Source organism: Theropithecus gelada, chromosome 4 (assembly GCF_003255815.1).
Source record: "Theropithecus gelada isolate Dixy chromosome 4, Tgel_1.0, whole genome shotgun sequence".
In the NCBI taxonomy this organism is placed as follows: Eukaryota; Metazoa; Chordata; class Mammalia; order Primates; family Cercopithecidae; genus Theropithecus; species Theropithecus gelada.
The window spans coordinates 108385993-108404756 of NC_037671.1; the positions used below are offsets into that span (position 1 = coordinate 108385993).

At 46.9% G+C, this 18764-nt stretch overlaps 1 protein-coding gene across 2 annotated transcripts in view; it reads right to left on the reverse strand.

The window, feature by feature from the left end:
- Positions 1–6372: 6372 nt before the first annotated feature.
- ZDHHC14 (zinc finger DHHC-type containing 14) overlaps positions 6373–18764 on the reverse strand; it is a 305082-nt gene continuing 292690 nt past the window's right edge. Inside the window, exon 9 of one of the 2 annotated variants that reach the window (XM_025383739.1) lies at positions 6373–9569. In XM_025383739.1, the coding sequence (XP_025239524.1) occupies positions 9171–9569 (399 nt within the window). In that variant the 3' untranslated portion in view covers positions 6373–9170. The remainder of the gene's footprint in view (positions 9570–18764) is intronic. The other variant, XM_025383740.1, reaches the window with a different exon arrangement.

Genomic DNA, 18764 nt, shown 5'->3' on the forward strand with positions numbered 1-18764 from the left:
TTCCAAGCCAATTTATGGAATGTAATCTGTTGGTAGAGAGTATACATCATCTATTTTGCCATAGAAAATGTGGTTTGAACATTTCACATGTGTTATAAAACATATATGTATTAGAGCTTTTAGTACAAAGAGCAATGCCCATTACTCAGAACAAGTACTGTGTCACATGTCCAACAAGTGTTTGTTAATGGAACTGGCTAATAGGTTTTTATTTTAAAATTATTTTTAAAGCATGCAATCCCCAAATAATCCAAGTTATCCTACTATTGATTATACACACACACACACACACACACACATTTATTTATTTTTATTTTTTAGTTTTGGGATGGAGTTTCACTTTTGTCTCCCGGGCTGGAGTGCAGTGGCATGATCTCGGCTCACTGCAACCTCCGCCTCCCAGGTTCAAGTGATTCTTTGGCCTCCGCCTCCCAAGTAGCTGGGACTACAGATGCATGCCACCACGCCCAACTAATTTTGGAATTTTTAGTAGAGGCAGAGTTTCACCATGTTGGCCAGGCTGGTCTCAAACTCCTGACCTCAGGTGATCTGACCACCTTGGCCTCCCAGAGTGTTGGAATTACAGGTGTGAGCCACTGCACCCTGCCAGATGATATATATTTTTGAAAGTTCCATTATTCTGTTTTTCTATTAGAAGTACATGACATCTTAATTGACTTAAGACCCCAATTTTATCCCAAATTATCCACAAGAAAGGACGGGGAGCATCAGGTGGCTTGCAAAGGTGAGTGAGGAGGTCTCATTAGCACCGTGTAGCACTGGCTCCAGGCTCAGCTGAACTCCACACAGGGACTCACGTCACAGCAGGAGCCTTTCCTCACAGTTGGACATAGCGGGGACTAAAAGGGAGGGGGGCTTTTCTCTGAGGCCCTTAGGTGTCAGCACGAGGTCCCTGGGGGAGTTTGGGTCCTCAGTGCCTTACAGGCTGTCTCTGTTACCCTTGTCACCTCTACCTCCCCCTTCCCGAGCAGTGATGGTCCCCGGTGGTGCAGGACCCTGCCTGGCACTGTGCCACAGCAAAAACCCTCGAGCCATCACGGTGCTCTCAGGCGTTACTGGGAGACAGGACATTCACATGAAGACAGAAACTACAGTAGGTGGTCTAGAAACAGGATGAAATGTGTGAGGGAAATGTTCTGGGTTAGTGGTGATGTTTGCACGATCTTGCGATTATACTAAAAACATGGAATTGTACATTTTTAAAGGGCTAATCTCATGGTATGTAAATTATATCTCAATTTTAAAGAAATATGTGAAGGAGCAAGTATTTGAGTAATTTAGAGGAAAGGAGGCCCTCAGCTCCTATGAAATGTGTTGGTAATGGGAAGGTAGGAAGGCCTTAGACAAGCGGAGAGAGGCAGAGAGGGGCAGAGGGAGACGTGGAGGGTGGGAAGCGCCTGGCAGGTTCTGCCAGGGAGGGAGGAGGCTGAATTGCCAGAGAGGGAGAGACAGGGAGAAGGGAAAAGAAGAAGGGAAACCATTTGGGACCAGATTATGGAGGCTTTAGATGCTGGTCTGAGGGGCAAATGGGGAAGAAAAAGCTGTGGATGGTCTGACACCTGGGATCTGACACGGGCCTGGCAATGGCTGGGATGACACATGCCTGGGTTGTATGGGATGGGCAGGAACAGGAACATTCAGCAGGAAGAGAGCTCTTCGCAGCCATCATCACATTTTGGGTTAGATGGTGAAGGTGGCGATAAAGTGAAGAAGGAGGACAGATTCTGTGGATCCTGCAGAGGAAGAGTGACAGGGCTTGAGGCCCGCCTGGATCTGCAGAGTAAGGAAGTCCAAGGCCTCTCCAGAGGTGTAAGCTTGGGGCTCTCCTGGGGAAGCTTCAACTAAAATAAAGGCCAGTTTGGGGAGAAAGACGTTGACTCCAATCTCAAGCATTTGGGTTTGGGGCAGTGGTGATGGGATATGTAAGTGGGAACATGGAGCCAAGCATACACCATGGTGTACCCAGAAGCGGTCGCATTTGTGGCCAAGGAAACTAAGGCCCACGGGCTCTGTGATCTGCCTGAGGTTACAGAACCAGCTGCAGGCAAGTGGGAACCAAATTCCTGGCTAAACCTCCTTCTGCCTGGCAAGCAGCTGGTTCAGCTGTGGGGCTAGTCCTTGCGGGAGGGTGACAGCCACTGGAGAGTTGAGTCCATAGAAGAGGCAGGAGTAGAAGGCAATGGAGCAGTGAAGTCTCTGCAGGGGAATAGAGGAGAGAGCAAAGGCCAAAGGGCAGGAAAGGAGTCTTGCCATGTGTCCTCATTTGCGGGATGTGAGAAGGAAGCAGATTGCAAGCAGACGTCAGCTGGAATAAAGACAGCAGTGTCACCCAGGCCAAAGGGAGACAGCACTGCATACAAGCATCAGAGACGCCCACCTGCACGCTTGTCTGCCTCCTGCAATACAGACAGCCGCACGGATCCAGGGGCACGGGGTGCTCAACCGTGTCAGATGCTTCAGGAATGTTAAAAGAGAATGCAGCCAGGCCACAGGATTTGCCACTGGAGATCATGGAGAGCGCATTTCAGAAGCATCCTGGGAAGGGAAGCTGACAGAGAGTGGGAAGTGAGGAAATGGAAGATGGGAGGACAGACCACTCTTGAGATACTTGACAATGAGAAGAATGAGTGCTTAAAGATGAACAGAGACAAGCCAATGAGAGGAAGGAGCGCTTAAAGATGAATAGAGAGACAAGGAAGGTGAGTTTTTTTTGTTTGTTTGTTTTGTTTTCAAAGTAGCAGTATGGTATGGTGGCCTACAGAAACAACTGGTGGGAAGAAATTGAAGATGCAAGAGATTATAAAAGAACTGGGTCCTGGGTCATGGAGGAGAGAAGGGGCTGGGTCCTGGGACCTGGGTCCTGGAGGAGAGGATGGCCTAAGTGCTGGGTCCTGGGTCACAGAGGAGAGAAGGGGCTAGATCCTGGGGTCATGGAGGAGAGAAGGGGCTGGGTCCTGGGTTTTGCAGGAGAGAAGGGGCTAGATCCTGGGGTCATGGAGGAGAGTAGGGGCTGGATCCCGGGGTCATGGAGGAGAGAAGGGGCCAGGTCCTGGGTCATGCAGGAGATGGGGTCAAGACTACTTTAGCAGGTAGGAATGCTCTGTAAAGGGACAGAACAGTAGATAGATGAAGGGAGAGAACAGTAGATGGATGAGGCAGAACTTTTTAGTGGACAGGAGAAGGATGACAGAGCTCTAGCTGGAGGGCCTCACTCTTGCACTAATGGAGGAGATGGAATTTTCTATTGTGATTATCTAGTGGATGCTCATGCCCCCCTTCTTCCTGACCAACAGAACTCCAATATTATTTGGAGCAGGAATGTGCCCAGCTAAAACACCATGCTTCCCACCCTTCTTTTTAGCCAGCTGTGGTTATGTGACTTAACTTCGATCATGGAAAAATCATAGATTGGGGTTTCTGGGAATCTCTTTAAAGGGAGCAGTCATAAGTGTCTGTGCCCGTTTTGCTCCTCCCCGTTTCTCCTTCTTTCAGCATACAATGCCACACAGACCTCCAGAATAGGTGGCGGGGACCAGGATGAATAGAAATTCATTTGAAAGTCTCTCTCTTTTGGACATGAATATGCTAGACTCATATGTATAGCGCATATGTACTTAATAGAAAACCTAAGGATATGGCTGTGATGGCTGGTGCTGTAGCAGCTGTATTGTGACCATGAAGTGACCTTGAGGATGAAAGCCAGTGCTAAGAATGGCAGAACAGAGAGAAGGAAGCCAGGACACTGATGACACTGCAGAACCACCACAATGTCCCTGGATTGCCTTACCTCTGCACTTGTTTTGCATAACAGAAAAAACATTTCTTTTCCTAAGCTGCTGTTATTTGGGGATTTTGTTATAAGTAGCCAAACGGAGTTCTTATCTGGTGAGGATGGGGTGTGTGTGTGTGTGTGTGTGTGTGTGCGCGCGCGCGCGTGTGCGCACATGCATATGTGTTAAAAGGTGGCATATAGAACATGTTGGATTAGGGACTTTAAATTTCTGCATTGCTCTAAAGTAGAACTGAAACAGTTGAGAACCACAGCTGAGGAAACCAATCTGATATCTATGATCAGAAAACCCTCATTCTTATACAGATGGGTGTCCACACCGTGCATATTCACCAAGTGCAAGTCGATTGCCCCCTTCCCTACATCTTGTTGACCAAGACAATATCTACCTTATAAAGATTGAAATTTACATTTTATGCCATTAGCAGTTTTTATTGAAGGAGGTAAATGATTTTTAAATTCATCTCAGGTTTAAGATAAATTCTGCAAACATTGATTAAAACATGAAAGGCACTTAAATAAGCATACATATCTCTGAAAACATGAAATGTTATGTACATGTGTTCACCATTGTTTGGATTTAGAGCTTTGAATTCACTAAGAGTTTAAAATGCTTTTTTTTTTCCTCATGCCAAAACGTTTGACTATGAAATATCAACCCAGAATGCTCTGGGAAAAAGTTAGCAGGGCTTCAACCGTTTTTGTTTGTTTGTTTTTTTAAATTGCAGGCTTAAACCATCTCTATTCATATAGAACCCAGAAAACATGTCTCCTTGGATATGCCACGTGGCCTCTCGGTTTCACCAGGCATCTTGAAACATCGAGGGCAAGTAAGAGAGTTGTCCATTCATATCTTCATCACCAATATTAAGTTTCTTTTAAAAATTCAACACTTGCTGGGTAGAAAAGTCTCTGCAATAGCACAACATGCTTGTCTGCTTTTCAGTCCATTCTGTGTGTAATTCCTGGGGTTTATGAGATCGAAAAATAACTCCAGTTGTGGCCATTTATCTAGTTTTGTGGCAGCTGCAAATTCAGTTGCTCCAGAAACCACCTAATCTTCAATCTCCCAACTACTTTTAATGGCTGGATTAATGGACTAACCACTTACATGTGAAAATCCATCTTGGCTCTATTATCAGGACCATGGACAATGGGCAGATGGACAGAGGATTTACTGATTTACAAACTATTACCATCTTTGACATTTATTTGAAAAAAAAAAAAGACGCTTCAGATCGTTTAATATTTCAATGATAACTTAGTTTTATGAGAGAGAGATGTTTTCAGGGAACAAATGAGAGGCAGTGTTTTTTGTTTTTTTTTTTTTAAATGAGGTACCTTGGAAAACAGCATACAACGCCACATGCAGACCTCCACAATAGGTGGAGGGGACCAGGAGGAATACGAATTCATTTGAAAGTCTCTCTCTTTTGGACAAGAATATGCTAGACTCCCACAGCTCATATGTACTTGATAGAAAATGTAAACATTGATTTGATTTAGGCTCAGCTTCAAAACAGTAGTAAGGCATTAATTAGAAAAGATTATTCCATATTTGTTCTCCTTTATTCTTTTCTTACTTGGTCAAGAACTAAACGAACTCAATGTACTCTTGTGGATGAATGAAGGGCAACTCCCTCTGGGAAGATTCCTTATATTAACGCAAACCCCTGATCCCTTCCAGTGAACTCAAAACCCTAAGCCGAGGCTGAGAAGCAGTCGGTTCCTGGCATGAAGAGGATGGTTGTAGGCTGAGGTCTGAAGGGAGAAGTCAGGTAAAAGAGAAGCGTTTGCTGCAGAGTAGTGGGGTGGGCAGAGACCTGAGACCCTCGGGAATAGCCCTCCAGGCTGTGCCCTTCAAAGTCTCTGACCAGTTCTGGTTCCAGCATTTTCTGGGCAATGCCATCACAAGCCCCTGTGTCAAGGACACCTACTGCCAATTTTGGCAAGTTTATTTTTCTTGCTGTTGAGTCAGACGAGAAGGCCCAGGCCAAGGATGTGAAGAGCTTAGGGACTTTCAAAGCCACAGAGGGCCTGGCCCATCAGGTCTCCGCAGGAACATGGCTCATAAAATGCATTTGCTCCTCACTTGGAGCCCCAGCTGGCAATCCTAGACAGAACAGGCGAAGGCCACAGTAAGCTGCGGGGTGGCATGGAACTCTGAAAAGACTCCTCCCTTGTGCCATTCTGGGCCAGAACAGAGATTTCGCATTTTGCTGGCTTAGGGTGGGGACATGGCATTGTCCTCACAGGCTGAAATCATCACATTTGAAAGCTGGAACAAGCATCTTTTGAATGGGCATAACGCGATTGCTGGGCCAATTTCTGCAGAACGGAGTGACAGGTCACTGTGCCCTCCCGGATGCAGGCTGCCTGCCGCCTTCCTGCAGCATCCCCCTGCTTCCTGCGGACCAGGGCACTGATGCTCAGTTCAGCCTTCAAGTGCCGGGAAACCTGTGGTCCCCCCAGGGCACTCCTGGGAGAATGAACGCAGACGAATTTTTAAACAGCAGAATGAGTGTGTGTTTGTGTGTGTTTGATAATGGTCCAAGCTTTAATAGCATGGTAAAATATTTACTTTACTTTTTATAGCTAGCATGTAATCAATCGCTAACACACTGAAAGAAGCTAGAAACACCAACGTCTACTCAGCCACAGCTAGAAGGAACCATTCAACATTTACAAACATAAGTGTATACATATTTATGTACGTGTCACATATAGGTTCATGGGAAATGCAGAGTCATCACCTCGCCAGGTGAGCTGCCCCCCGACCATCCCTCCTGCCCAACACAAGTGGGCGCCCCTGGGGGCATCATCGCTCATTTCCTCTGACGCTGGGTTTCTTTTTCAAGCCACAGAGGACAGGGCTGTGGGCTTCTCTCTGGTTTTGGTTTTTAAGACATTAGTAATCTAACAAATTGGCCCATTCAAGTTAATCTCCCTCTTGACCCTGAATAGCCTTGATTCATTTCGCCAAAATTCCCAATCCCCTGTTGGATAAATGATGCCAAGTGTGTACCAGGGACAGGGTTGGAGGTGGGGAAATTGATAATAAATATTAAGTAAATGTCCATTATGTGAAGACAAGTGAGTGGTGATCCTGGCTTCTGGGATTTTTTCATAATGAGGTGGGAAGAAGGGCTGGTCACAGGAGAGCGGCAACCACTGAATTAGGAAATGTTAGAAGTGGGAGGCCTCTGAAGACCATGATTTTCCTTTCCAGGGGAAGGAGTGGGGAATGGACTGGGCCACACATGGGACCGGAGTGAGGGCTGAGCTGGATTCATGGTCACCCGTGGAACACCCTTCTCATCAGGGCCAACTCCTTCCTGGGGCTTCTGGGGAGCAGGTGGAAGGAGGCAAGGAGCAGAGACGGTTTGGAAAGTTGTGGAAGCTCCTTTGTGGGGCTGTCCCTTTAGCCTCACAGGTAGCGTGGGCAAGGAGAATCCCTGTGAGTTGGTGCCTGTGCACGTGTGTGGTTGTGTAAGGACGGCACTGCCCCACTAATTACAAATTGCAGGTGGGTACAAGTAGTTAGGTGGTTCAAAAAATCAAAACTGGTTACACAGAATGGACCTATTCCATTTTCTATACGTGCATGCAGTGTGAAAGCAAAGATGGCTCGAAGATATCACAGTGCAAGAACTCTGCAGGCCTTTCGAGCATGAATTATTTTGTGACCTGTGAATTGCCTTCATTCCAAATAAAACTTGGGTGCTTTTCTTTTTCCTATCTTCTTTTCTTTTATATAAAATGGCAACTCTTTCTCAGGAGAAATAGCCTTTTTCCATAAATGCAAATCATTTGGGGTTACTTGTATCAATGGTCAATGTGCCTTGTCTTTCATATGGTTATAAGGAGCAGGGCCATGGCTTTGAACTTGAGTAGCTTTAGCTGTTAGATTTATGGTCTGGAAAGAAGTCAGGAGAGGAGTTGCTGTGTCCCCTGCGGCTGCCTCCATAGTGACACACTCCCTAAGTCCAGAGCCAGTTCCCTTCTAGGTGATCAATGAAAGTGAACAAAGTGGTCATTTTCTTAATTTCATTCTGATTAGTGTCCAGGGAAGGATGATGACCTACATGATCTCAGCCCAAACCGTAAGCCGATTTCTCCTCCTCATTTTCTGATACCTTTACTAGGACCTCAAGTTGCACTTCTGGGATTGAGTGACACATTAACACGGAAGGAAGCCCAGAAGACGCCCGACAGAACCCCTTCTCCCTGAGCGTCCCCTCCCCTCTCCCTACTTCCAATCAACTGTTGCGCGGCAAACTGCAAACGTAGAGCAAATTCCACTAAGATGGTGTCAAAAAGAGAGAATTAAAGAAAAAAAATGATGGAAAGCTCGCCTCTTATCTAAGAAATCATTCTATAAATATCTCCCAGTTCAAAGATTTGACTTTTGGTTGTTTGGGGACTATTCCTCACTAGGGATATTTCAAGAAAAAACTCTCCCCATCTGGATGATTTTGTTTTCATTTATGCTATTAAGGATAACTGTACGCAGATCCAAAATAACAGAGGACGTCATTTTATTGGCTGTCCACGGGAAGTTTCATCACACACGGAGGTGAAGACTGTGGGGGGCGCGGCACACAATACCTCAACACGAGACCTCATCGCGCGGCCAAACAGAAGGTGAAATGACCCCTGACACGACGGAACCCCAGCCGCCCTCTGCAGCCCTGGTGCCACCTTTCCACAGATGCCGCAGCCCAATAAGCTGAGTGAGGACACTGTCCATCAGTCTCGGTTCGTTGCACTGTCTTCCAACAAAACAGCACTTAAAAATTCACAAAATTAAAAAAAGAAAAAGAAAGCAGCACTTCCTTGGAAACAGCAACACCACTGTAACACAGACGGCAGCGTGGCATGCAGATCCACACCTGGTCGGTTTTTTCCCTTTAGGATTTTTTTTTTCTTTTTTTAAAATTAACAAATGGAATGGCATGTCTGTTTCAAATATTAGTAGCATAACACGTAAGTGCAGTTGCAGTCTGGCCACAAGCGTCAGAAGCCTTCCGTGTGTCTGTCACAAGGGCGGGCAGACACACTCCGATTCTACCCTTGGAGGGTCCCCGTCCCCAGGCCCACCAAAAGAAAGCAGCGACTTCTCTGTTTCCATTGGTGTCAAAGCACTCAGGTTGGGGAAGAAAATTCAAATGAAACCAAGCTCTCAGCATCCGGGGCCGGCCGCCCTGTGCCGTTCTAAGTGGTCTCTGTCCCCCAGACCTGGGGCTGTTATCTCCACCGTGGCATTGGCTGGGGGAGTCGCTGTGGAGCACACCCCTCCGCTCACTCCTGCTGCCCTTGGAGGAGCCTCTGGTGCCTCCCCAGCCTGGGGCCACACGGGTCACACGGAGCTGAGCTTCACCAGGCCGCGCACGGAGTCCTCGTGCAGGGAGTCCTGGCTGGCCAGGCCCAGCACGTGCATGGTGCGGCTGTGCGCCAGGGGGCTGCCCGCCGCCAGCAGCCTGGGGGGCGAGGGCGCCTCATCGGGCGTCAGGAACTGGTGGCCCATGTGCTCATCTTTCCGGGGCATCACGTCCGCGAGCGTGGCCTCGGCGAGGTTGGGCATGGAGGCGGGCGGCGTGGGCGGGCCCAGTGTGAGGCTGGCGCAGGGCGTGCCCAGGCCGGGCTTCCCGGGTAGGTGCAGCTCGTCGCTGGTGAGGCTGGGCTCGCTCTGCAGCAGGGGGGTGGCCGCGGCCTGCAAAACGAATTTGGTGCTCTGAATGCACTGGTCTTGGTCGCACTGGAGAGCAGGAGGCGCCAGCAAAGAGAAGGTGGAGAGGAGGGGGCAGAGGTGGGGAGGGACGGGGACAGGGCATGGGCGGGGAGGGCGGGGTGCGAGAAGAGAGAAACCGTTAGTGACACCTCAGTCAGCCAGGCAGGGAGCGCGTAGAGTGGCCCAGGTGCATTGGGAGAGACACCCAGGGCCTGGTGCTGCAATCGCCTCTGCTCAAATGAAGTTACCACGGGTGCCCGGTCATAACATGCAGCACTGATCATGAAGCCAGTGGCCTTGGTTCCCAGTTTAAAGGACACAATTGAAAAATCTCTTGGACAGAGTCACAGGCCACCTACAGCAGTGGGTGGCTGTTTCTTGTATGCTGAAAACCATTTTTTAAACCACATTGTTTTAAAAATACAGGGGTTGTACACCCATGTTCATAGCAATGTTATTGATAGTAAGTCAAAAGTCAAAAGCAACTCAAGTGTCCACTGATGAACGACAGCAGGGACAAGGTGCAGTGTAGACACAGAGTGTTAGTGATTCAGCCTTAAAAAGGAAGTGCATTCGGACACATCCACTAGATGGGTGGACCTTGAGGACAGCATGCTAAGTGAAACAAGCCAGTCACAAAAAGACGAATAACTGTGATTCCACTGATACGAGGTCCCTGGAGGGTCATGTTCTTAGAGAGAAGGAAGAATGGTGGCTGCTGGGGTGGGGGACGGGAGGAGGAGGGAGCTGGTGTTTAAGGCATGCAGAGTTTCAGCCAGGGAAGATGAAGAAGCCCTGGGGATGGGTGGTAGTGGTGGTTGCAGAACAACATCAGCGGATTTAATACCACTGAACTTATACTTACAAATGGTTAAAATGGCCAATATTATGCCGTGTCTATTTTACCACCAAAAACAGAGAGAAAAGTACATGGGTGACAGAAGCCCTTGAGGGTCTGATCAGATTGTTTGGTAAAAGCCTAGAATTCTCCACTGCTAAATTTCCAACAGCTTCAAGAGCCATTCCCCAAGCCTCTGTGGTCTGAGAATGCCCACACTTGAGAAGACGTTTCCTATTCTTCCACTTAAGTCACATGACATCTGCCTTGTGTCCTGTTTCCCTTTGCTCACTGGGCCAAGAAGATAGTGTAAGCACTTGTTCAGCCTATGCAACGGGCACCCTGATAGCTCTGCAGACCCTCTCCTTGAACTATGGGCAACTTTCAGAACAGCTAGAAAAGACTTAACGGGACTTGGACACCTTCAACTTAAGCCTGTGCAGCACCTTCTCAGTGAGATTCAGGAGCAGTGTTTCGATGGGAAGGAGGAGGAATAGGCATGGATATTAGGGGAGCAACTTGGGACTCTGTGCTCAAGCTTGAAACTGGCTGCTCCGCTCCACTTCTGCAGAGTTCTTACGACGAGCTTGCTTCCCCTCTTCACAAATGAAGACCCTGGGACACGGATGGGTTGGGCAGCGTGATCAAGACCTTACAGATGAAAGTAAGGGATCGATCCAGGATTTGAAGCTGGGGTAGACCTCTTTCCACTATTAGGCATTTGACACAGCAGATGCTTAATAAATGTTATTTGGTCTTTCATCGCCTCCTCTTTATCAGAAGGCTAGAGTTACTTAAGAACTACTCACCAATGGCTTTGTGATTTAGGTGTGCCAACCTCTTCCTGATAAGAGACATGCCCAGAACTGCCATTGCTCATACCCCTGCAGCCGGAGCCGTGCAGGGCCAACATGCACAATACAGCCTCGACTGGAGGGAGGAAGTTCAGCCGAAGCAGATCCCAAGGTGCTTACTTCGTGCAGTGCACGCTTCCTTCCCGGCCTCATGGGTTTCTTTCTAAAATCACAAGTAGTAGGCAGGCCACCCCTGAGCCACCCTCCAGCCTAGAAGAGAAGGTTGAGGGGCTGCAGTCTTCAGAAATCTGCAGGTTTTAGATGCTCAAAGACTAGGTCCTAGGCAAGAGTAAAGCTCATAGTGGAGTTATGAAGAGGGCAAGCAAGTCTCACGGAAGATCCTTGCTTTTCTGTGGCTTCAACCCGGGTAGTGAAATTGCAAAACACTGAGAAGCTGGGTAAAGCCTGAGAAAGAAAGGTGTCAAAGTGGGGTCCGGGGGAGCGGAGGGGAGTGGGGTTATTCAGAGGAAAGGAAAGGCCATTAGAAACTACTTGGGAGGGGGGCTGGGCGCGGTGGCTCACGCCTATCATCCCAGCACTTTGGAAGGCTAAGGCAGGCAGGATCACCTGAGCTCAGGAGTTCGAGACCAGCCTGGGCAACATGGCAAAACCTCATCTCTACAAAAAAATACAAAAATTAGCTGGGCATGGTGGCAGACAAATGTAGTCCCAGCTGCTCAGGAGGCTGAGGCAGGAGAATCACTTGAGCCCAGGAGGCAGAGGTTCCAGTGAGCTGAGATTGTGCCACTGTACTCCAGCCTGGGCGACAGAGCAAGACCCTGTCTCTAAATAAATAAATAAATAAAAAGTACTTGGAAGGGGCTGACTGTGAAGTGTTAACAATCCTTTAATGCACTCATTTTTCTACTCATCACCAGAATCATTTGTGCCACGGCGGTGCTTCTCCAAGCTGTCAGGTGGGCAACAGAGTAGCTTTCTCTGTTCTTGCAGGGAATTTCAGCTCAGGGTGCAGGTCCCTTCTGGTGGGGGCTACTGAGCAGGAGGCTGTCAGGCTGCAGAGAGCTGTGGCCTGTGTAGGCTGCTCGCACTCTCCCATGCTGTCAGCTCTGCTCAGAACATGGGCTCAGTCTTGACAGGGCAGAGGTGGAGGCAGACCAGCCTCACTGATTAAACATTCATCTTCTGGAAACTATACCAGGGTTTGGGTAGACTGAGCTTTGCAAAGAATGTTTTATGAACATCACCGTTTCGTATTCTTCCTGACAGAGGCAGCTGAGCCACAGCGGCACTCCCATTTCCTGTAACTGCGCACAGCCTCCAGCAGGCCGGGCCTGGGAGTGAGCCCAGGATTGAGCTGCCGCTTCAGAGAGTTCGGCTGGCGAGCCAGCACTCTTGCTGGACCAAGGCATCTCGTTTTCAAGCTTCCCCTCTGGAGCCCTCACTCATCCTAATGCTTTCTGTCCACACAATACCCCCCGGCTCTCAGGAACAAGGAAATTGCAAATTAGATTTACTTGTCTCTGTTGACCTGAAGAAAGTCTTTTCCACTGAAGACTAATTGGCATATTCTGTTTTAGGGATCAGCCCAAGTACTTCTGACTGACTCTCACAGACTCACAGAAAAATATGTTTGAGGGTGGAGCTAGAGGCGATGGTCAAGGTCACACAGTAGGAACCTGAGGGCAGACGAGGGCTCCTCTCCTCCCAACCCTGTCTCTTTCACCTTCCCTCTGGGAAGAGGTGGGCTCTCCTCATCCCTGTGTTTATTTCACCCTCCCTCTCCGGGGAGAGGTGGGCTTTCTTCCACTTTCTGTCTTTTTCCCCCTCTCTTGTCCATTCTTCTACTCTGCACTACCCCATCAGCTACTGGCCCTTTTCCTCTCCCCTGATCACCTCTCTGCCACCTAAGCCTGCAAAGAGCTCCTGCACACCCGTGAGAACCTTCTCGGAGAAGGTGGTTGTCAGCAGCGGTTGGTTAAGCTCCTGAGAGCTTGTGTTCCCTGTTGGGGTTGATGCAGAGTTGGGTGCACTTTGGAGACTTCTATTTGCAAACATCCTTTGCTAACTTAAAACACAGATAACAGCCCTAGAGGTGGCTTTACTGGGAACCTAATGATGCTTCAGGCTCCTTTACTTACACAGCCTCTTTCCAAGGCCTCGTTCTCTGCATACTTAAGAAAAAGCATATCTCATGGAGATTTGCTTTTTCTTAAAGGGGGTCTCCCATGGCATGGTTCAGACTGCTCCAATCCTGGCCCACTCCAGCCATACCTATTGGCACTTTGCCATGCTCTACCTACGACTCGTTAAGAACTGGAGCAAACACTGTGTGGGCCTCACTGGCCAGGACCTTGTTGGAAATGCTCTTGAGTTTGTCAAGGGCTTAAGGACTTGAAGAAGGTGTGAAATAATATTTGTGAAAGAAAAAGTTTAGCCTAAGCCGTTTAATTTTTTTGTGTTTTGTTTTTGTGAGATGGAGCCTCACTCTGTCACCCAGGCTGGAGTGCAGTGGCACGATCTTGGCTCACTGCAGCCTCTGCCTCCCAGGTTCAAGCAATTCTCCTACCTCAGCCTTCCGAGAAGCTGGGATTACAGGCATGCACCACCATGCCTGGCTAATTTTTGTGTGTTTTTTTTTTTTTTTTTTTTTAGTGGAGATGGGGTTTTACCACGTTGGCCAGGCTGGTCTTGAACTCCTGACCTCAAGTGATCCGCAGACCTCCCGAAGTGCTGAGATGACAGGTGTGAGCCACTGTGCCCAGCCCGTCAGCCATTTAATTTAAAAAATCTATATAGAAGTCACTCAGAAATGTTTTCCAAATGACTCTTTGGAACCCTGACTTACCCGATGATAAGCACCTCTTCTACGCAGATTTGTTTAAACATCTTAAAAGATGACTGTCTTTTTAAGTCTGCTATGGGTGTTTCCCCTGATAGAGGGAAGGCTTTCATATCAACCATGAGCCTACTGTCTGTGCCCTCCCCAGCTTTCCTGCTGAGGTGATAGCAGGGGGCAGGGCCACTGGCACCAGGCACCTAAGTGTCTGAGTCCTGTGTGTAGTTCACAGCTTTGAAGACACTCTGCCACATTCAAACCGATTTCCATTTAGAAGGCAAATCTCAGCTGGGGCACACCGGGACCAGGCTCTGTTCTGCAGGGTGTCACCCATCTAAATCTCCTGTTGGCTCAGAAGAGGGCACTGGCGTGGACAGAGCAGAATTTTGTCAGATTCCAACCAAGGGTAGTGCAATGACTCTACTGACTGGAATTTACAATTCTCATTAAATGCTCTCAAAACGTCGCCTGTTTTGAACATATGCTTCTTAGAAAAAACTTAGATATCAAATGACTCAGGGATACCTGATTTTTTAAAAAGAGCTTTCCTAATTTTCCACTCTGCCAGAATTCCAAGGACGATGGCTGTGATTCCCATTTGAGAAAGTCGTGGGGGAAAATGGCCAATATTTTCAGGGTTACTGTGGAGATGACCATGACAAATATTCTTACACTTCTCCCTCTCTCTCTCTCTCTTTTTTTTTTTTTTGTAACTTTTGCTTCTAATTCTTATTTGCCCATTTCTTGTTGACTTTTCTACTTAACTTTCTTGCTCTCTGCACTCACCAACTCTCTTCCCTCTATCCTTTTTCCGCATTGATTTCTCTCCCACTTCTGCTTTTTCCGTCTTCTCTTTGTCTTGTCTCTTCCTTTCTACCTCTCTCTTTTACTTTGAACCTTTTTCCCTCCACCACCCAGGCTTCCTGGCTTTTCATCTGAGGACCCTTTAATCTTCTGCCAGTAGAGGGAGACATCACCGCTCGCTTTTTTCTCTTATAATTTGGTGGCTAACACCGAGAAGCCGTTGGGTATGCTTGAATTGATCTAACCAGTTATAAAATCCTAAGGAAAAACGGCCGACCACTTGGATATCTGACAGTGACAGTCCATCTACTCTGAACAGCAAATTGAGATACTCATGTTTTTATTCCAAAACAACCTTTAAAAAGTTCATATTTATCAAATATTAGGTTGAATCGTATGACATGACCAATTTTTAAGGTCAAAAATTGGTCGAATGCTGGATGCTAATAGAATAGAAGCTTGATTTCTTGTAAGAGTGTCTATGAAAAGACCTTTCTGCTGGCAGCATAAAAATCCCACTGTCTAAAGTGCTGGAGCTTTTGCTGTCATTGCAGTAAGTCACTGTGACAACTGATTTACTGCCCAAATGAAGCGTCAGCATTTAACTTACAAAGCAGTTTATGGTTTCAGACGTCTGGATGTCACACACATTAGCACTTAAAGTTACAATTTAAAAACGCCATAGAGATCATTGACTTTTTGTTTCTGCAGATTCTCATATAAAATTGCTCATGTTGGAATACATTTTATTTTACCCTAGCTGACTTCTTGTCTGAAAAAACCGAGTGTACAGATGCTACTAAAAGCAAAACTAGGAGCTTTCTAGATGGCCTGTGTACAAATTAAGAGTGAGTGAAATTATGTATTTCTTTTGCTCCGATTCTGTCAAAAGCATTAGCGTTAGGCATCATTTATTTCTGCTTGGCTGTGAAGCTCTGTTCTGGGGTCTTATGAATGCTTATTGACAGTTATAGAAACACCACAATCTTCTAAAGTCCACCTAAAATGCAGGTGCAGTTTCGAAGGAGAGCTTTTTTGTATTCTTTTATTTAACATTATCATTTACGTTTGCCTAAGTTATTTTTTTTCCTTCTACCTTTGATTTTTCAGGTTACATGGAGCATTCTTCTGTGATACTAGTTTAATAAATGATGCAACTGCTGGTTTCATCTTGTTTTGATACTGGATTGGGGGATTTAAAATGTTAGATTAAGTAAATATGGTAAATGATTTTCTAAAAACAAAATTGTAGCAATGATGCACCACGTTACTATCTTTGCATTTAGCATGTGATCCCAAAGGACCTTTGTAGCAACAAGTGCCAGATATAAGCATAAACGATGACATCAATGCTATACAGAAGTTAAATTATTTGACAATCAAACGAGGTATGCACACTAAAAAGTGGATCATAACTGGATGTCGTGAGTATGTCATGCATATACATTGTCCTAGATAGAACTTCGATGTGGCCGGGCGCGGTGGCTCAAGCCTGTAATCCCAGCACTTTGGGAGGCCGAGATGGGCGGATCACGAGGTCAGGAGATCGAGACCATCCTGGCTAACACAATGAAACCCCGTCTCTACTAAAAATACAAAAAAAATTAGCCGGGCGTGGTGGCGGCACCTGTAGTCCCAGCTACTTGGGAGGCTGAGGCAGGAGAATGGTGGGAACCCGGGAAGCGGAGCTTGCAGTGAGCCGAGATCGCGCCACTGCACTCCAGCCTGGGCGACAGAGCGAGACTCCGCCTCAAAAAACAAAAAANGGGCCGGGCGCGGTGGCTCAAGCCTGTAATCCCAGCACTTTGGGAGGCCGAGACGGGCGGATCACGAGGTCAGGAGATCGAGACCATCCTGGCTAACACAATGAAACCCCGTCTCTACTAAAAATACAAAAAAAATTAGCCGGGCGTGGTGGCGGCACCTGTAGTCCCAGCTACTTGGGAGGCTGAGGCAGGAGAATGGCGGGAACCCGGGAAGCGGAGCTTGCAGTGAGCCGAGATCGCGCCACTGCACTCCAGCCTGGGCGACAGAGCGAGACTCCGCCTCAAAAAAAAAAAAAAAAAAGAACTTCGATGTTAGCTAATAATAAAAGCCAATAATGAGGGAAGCAGGAATAATCAAAATGTGGTCCTCGGCTGGCTCTGAGTTATTTGCACATACTTCTAGTATGGCTCCTTGGAATTTCATAGGGGTTCAGAGGGCAAGAGATACTTGGGGTCACATGCATCATCTTATTGCTTTAGATGCCACATTGTTGCTTCTCTAACATTTTCTTCCTTAAGAATTTGTAGTAGAGGGAAAATCTCACAGGCACTGAATAACCACCCCCGTCCCCTACTCATGAGAGAGGATATGCTAACACTGGATCTTCCCATTTTTGAGATTATAAATAAGACCTCAGTAGGTACTTTGATGTCAGCTTTCTATCAATATTTATCTAATTTTTTTGACCTGCAATATCAGGGTGTTTATCTAGATGTAAAATTATAAAGCCTTTATCTCTAATTGCTAAAATACTGTGTATTTCCTTAGGAACACATTTTCTATCATTCAAGAAATACGTTTCTTATCCAGATACTGGTCCTAAAATAAAATGGCAGGCAAAAATTTGACCAAAGATACCCAGGGCCTCTTTCCCTCCAGTCTTTCTCTCCTCAGCAAATGAACATGCTGAGCCTGATGCTAAATCTGTCTCCAAAGGCTCCTCCTTCAAAGTAAGCACTGGAAATGGCTTTAGGTCAGAGTAGTCCTACCACATGGCTAATCCAGTGTTTACTGTCGGTAGAGTGGGTAGCAAACAACCCATGTCTGGAACATATGGCAACATGAGTTGTAACATGTCCTCTAATTAGAGAGACAAAGCTTCTACTTCCAGGAATGCTGGAGAACTGACACTGGACCAGCTTTCAGCCTGCATATAAGGGAGTATATGAAACTGGCCAAAGTACAGGAGGCAAATGGTTTCCAGTAGTGCACAACGGGCAGCGCAAGACTGTAATCCCTGAGGGGAGGGAGACTCACAAGGTAAGCCCCACAACCAGCCAGTTCTTTTCTTGGGGAAAGTTCCCAAACCACTGCACAGAGCTGGATTCTGAGCAGACCACAGTTGTTTGGCTATAGAGAAAACAGAGGTCGGAGTGTGAGAAAAACAAAGTGGCTGGATCTGCAGGGCAGGAAACTGGAGAAGAGGATGCCATTCAGAGAGGGAGGACCAGAAGTCCTAGTGGGGGTTCCAAGGGCTGTAGCCAAAGGCTGTGCTGTGCATGTGCAGGGTGAGAATTCTCTGCCCCAAGGCTTATAAGACAGCAGCTGCAATGGGGTTGAAAGAGAAATAGAGATACTTGAGGTTGAGACAAGTAGTGCATTAGGGACACTGATGTCATGAACACCTCCAACACACTGTTAACACCCGTAGGATCCCAAAGACATCAGAAGGCTGTGCCTTAGGAGTAAGAATCATGCCCTAAAGTAAGACCCCAGGCCCATCCTAACAAAGCTTGAAACCAAACAATCTTCAGAGAAGACAGAATTCAGAGGTTGAGTTCCAACAAATTAAAGAAGTCTGGAAAACACTTTGGACTTTCCACAGATCTGTACTAACAAAATATAATACAAGCCGACACATGTTCAAGGTGACCAGCCAGTAACTGAACTGCTTACTGTAACAGGAGCAACACTCTTTGGCGTCAGGTAACAACATCAAGAGTTTCTATACCATGTATCTAAAATGTCCTGTAGTCAACAAAGTATTAATAGACATACAAAGAAATGGGAAAATATGATAGAACCAAATCAAAACTTTAGAACTAAAAAGTATAATAAACAAAATGAAAAATTATCTGGATGAGATTAGCAGTAGACTGGATATGGCAGAAGAATCGGTGAACATGAAGAGAGATCCAGAGAAATTATCCAGTCTGAAGAGC